Source organism: Littorina saxatilis, linkage group LG16 (genome assembly GCF_037325665.1).
Source record: "Littorina saxatilis isolate snail1 linkage group LG16, US_GU_Lsax_2.0, whole genome shotgun sequence".
NCBI lineage: Eukaryota > Metazoa > Mollusca > Gastropoda > Littorinimorpha > Littorinidae > Littorina > Littorina saxatilis.
This window is the reverse complement of record NC_090260.1, coordinates 40,965,692-40,969,277: the sequence shown is the minus strand read 5'-3', so window position 1 is coordinate 40,969,277 and position 3,586 is coordinate 40,965,692. Positions and strand designations below refer to the sequence as shown.

Here is a 3,586-nt window from a genome sequence, read left to right as displayed (position 1 = left end):
CAATTGCAAAGAGGCAGGGGTGAATAAGTCCCCTTCGCTTGTGCTTTGAACAATGAAAGAAAACAAAAATAAAGGGATGAAAGTCGCTTGTTCATTTCAATGCTTGTTATTCTCTCAGATGCCAGGAGAAAAGGTTCCGTACAACTCTCGCTTACTCTATTACACATGTCGTATGCATTAAGAGCGATTACTTCCCTTTGGTTATTTGATATCTTAACATCGCTCTGCCTCATTCTGTTTCAAATTCTAAAAAATAAAGGGTGCAGGGACGGCGTGTCGCCAGATGTGAGCCGTGCCAGTCTGCTCGGGCACGAAGTCTAACGCGGCAGGTCGGTATAGGGCATTGAGCCTCCATCATTCCTGTAATGGTGACCGACTGTCCAGTAGAGTGGACTGTTCGCAGCCAGCCGAGCCGCGCTGAACCTGACATACCTCGTTCTTGCATCTCTTGCTCACTAACACATTTGTCTTATTAATGAATTTCTTCTTGCATCTGTTGCTCATTAACAAATGCTTCCTCATTAATAATGGTTTCTTGCTCAGTGACACGTGTTTCCCACTTAGTAACGTGTTCTTGTGTGGACTCTGTGATGAACTAACGAAGGAAAACAAGGTGTCGGTGTAAAACCCTGAACCATGTCCTGCTAGATACTATGCTCACACCCTCCCCCTCCAACCACACTTGCCTAGACGTGTAGCCGCCTGAAATAGAAAAGTTGTCAGAAGTCTCCACTGAACAGAACACTGACTGTAAAGATATTGTGACCCGAAGGAAATAGCTAACAGAAGTCTTCACTGAACAGAACGCTGACTGTAAAGATATTGTGACCCGAAGGAAATAGCTAACAGAAGTCTCCACTGAACAGAACGCTGACTGTAAAGATATTGTGACCCGAAGGAAATAGCTAACAGAAGTCTTCTCTGAACAGAACACTGACTGTAAAGATATTGTGACCCAAAGGAAATAGCTAACAGAAGTCTTCACTGAACAGAACACTGACTGTAAAGAGAGTTTTTGACACAGCTAACAGAAGTCTTCACTGAACAGAACACTGACTGTAAAGATATTGTGACCCGAAGGAAATAGCTAACAGAAGTCTTCACTGAACAGAACACTGACTGTAAAGAGAGTTTGACCAAAATGACACAGCTAACAGAAGTCTTCACTGAACAGAACACTGACTGTAAAGAGAGTTTGACCAAAATGACACAGCTAACAGAAGTCTTCACTGAACAGAACACTGACTGTAAAGAGAGTTTGACCAAAATGACACAGCTAACAGAAGTCTTCACTGAACAGAACACTGACTGTAAAGAGAGTTTGACCAAAATGACACAGCTAACAGAAGTCTTCACTGAACAGAACACTGACTGTAAAGAGAGTTTGACCAAAATGACACAGCTAACAGAAGTCTTCACTGAACAGAACACTGACTGTAAAGAGAGTTTGACCAAAATGACACAGCTAACAGAAGTCTTCACTGAACAGAACACTGACTGTAAAGAGAGTTTGGCCAAAATGACACAGCTAACAGAAGTCTTCACTGAACAGAACACTGACTGTAAAGAGAGTTTGACCAAAATGACACAGCTAACAGAAGTCTTCACTGAACAGAACACTGACTGTAAAGAGAGTTTGACCAAAATGACACAGCTAACAGAAGTCTTAAAGGAAATAGCTAACAGAATTCTTCACTGAACAGAATATGTATTTCCTCATTAATGACGCTTTCATTTATCGCTTGCTTACTAACACCTGTTTCCTGATTATATATGTGTTCTCGTATGGGCACTGTGATGACAGAAAGAAGGAATACAAGACGCCGGTGTGAACATTCTGAAACATGTCCTGCTAGATACCTGGCATGAAGTAAATTATCAAAGCCATGCGCTCTGGAAAACTCATTTACACCTTCCCGGCGGCAGACACACGTGTCAACAAAGTAACTTGATCGGTGTTTTCTATAGGATTCTCAGACATGGTATTTTTACTTTCTTAAATGTTTTTAAGGATTCAGGATTTTTAACAAAATTAACAATACGAACTGTAGAACAATCTGAGTTGCAAGGAAACTTCTATACCTTTTGCTGCAATACCCTCAAACAGTGTTTAGAGAATAGACCAAAAACAAAACAGAATTGACGACTTCCAGCAGGGTTCGCGACAGTGTGATGGTGGCTGCCATGATTCGTCTCGGTTATACCATTCGAGTGTGTGGGGGGGGGGGGGGCACAAACTTCCGGGTAACACATGGGAGGTCCTCTTTTTAGAAAAGAATTATATGTAAAACAAAGTGTTATCAAATGTATCATGACGTCATTTCTTTCTTAGCTAAACATTGATTCTGAATATGTCTCTCTTACAGAGACAAGACAAAGATGAAAACCGGCACGGTTGGCCTAGTGGTAAGGCGTCCGCCTCGTGATCGGGAGGTCGTGGGTTCGAACCCCGGCCGGGTCATACCTAAGACTTTAAAATTGGCAATCTAGTGGTTGCTCCGCCTGGCGTCTGGCATTATGGGGTTAGTGCTAGGACTGGTTGGTCCGGTGTCAGAATAATGTGACTGGGTGAGACATGAAGCCTGTGCTGCGACTTCTGTCTTGTGTGTGGCGCACGTTATATGTCAAAGCAGCACCGCCCTGATCGTGGTCGGCTGGGCGTTAAGCAAACAAACAAACAAACAAACAAACAAAGATGAAAGAATGAAATATATTTGCCAGGTAGTTGTCATGACACCAGGATTCACGAGACAAAACATCCACAGGAGAACCTGGGATCCCATTTGAGTCCAAACAAGGTCACAGCCTAGTGTGCCATCATGACTGCTAGTCCATGCACAGACAGAATCAACGAGAACCGAGACGTAGTTAACACTAATGATGCATCGATAACTTGGTGGTCAGCTAGTCAGTGCACAGACAGAATCAACAACGAAAATCGAGACGTAACACTAAAATTAATGTGCATCGATAACTTGGTGGTCAGCTAGTCAGTGTACAGACAGAATCAACAACGAGAATCGAGACGTAACACTAAATGTGCATCGATAACTTAGTGGTCAGCTAGTCAGTGTACAGACAGAATCAACAACGAGAATCGAGACGTAACACTAAATGTGCATCGATAACTTGGTGGTCAGCTAGTCAAGAATCTGCTAGAGCTAACAAAAGGACATTTTCGAGGGGGACACCTTTGGCACCCGAGACTAGGAAGGAGGGGGTAGAAACTGTTACATCGTTGCTTTTTCAGACAAGGCATATGGGTGCGTCGACCAGTTTTTGGTTAATTCTTCGCACATAATATCAAAAACATTTTATTAAAAAGATTACAGAGCAAAGGCTTATTGTAATTTTCCCATTCTAAATTGGCATAAAACTTACAAAGTCACAAATTGGTTTTTAAATTATTGTCCCTTCCTGCTTTCTGCAATGCATACAGTCGAACACAATCATCACAAACATCGCTTTCAGTAAAAAAACAAAAAAACTTTGGTCCCTGCTAACTGTAATCTGTATTTCCCTCTAAATATCTGTGTGTGTGTGTGTGTGTGTGTGTGTGTGTGTGTGTGTGTGTGTGTGTGTGTGT

General features: G+C 42.3%; 1 protein-coding gene across 1 annotated transcript; it reads left to right on the top strand.

The window, feature by feature from the left end:
• Positions 1-1,141: 1,141 nt before the first annotated feature.
• LOC138950001 (zonadhesin-like) lies at positions 1,142-1,699 on the top strand. Its single transcript, XM_070321781.1, has one exon. The coding sequence runs from the start codon at positions 1,142-1,144 to the stop codon at positions 1,697-1,699; it is 558 nt and encodes a 185-aa protein (XP_070177882.1).
• Positions 1,700-3,586: the final 1,887 nt, after the last annotated feature.

Bases quoted from the DNA above. Each gene is read 5' to 3' on its own strand.
- LOC138950001 (XM_070321781.1), top strand. From the start codon at position 1,142: ATGACACAGCTAACAGAAGTCTTCACTGAACAGAACACTGACTGTAAA.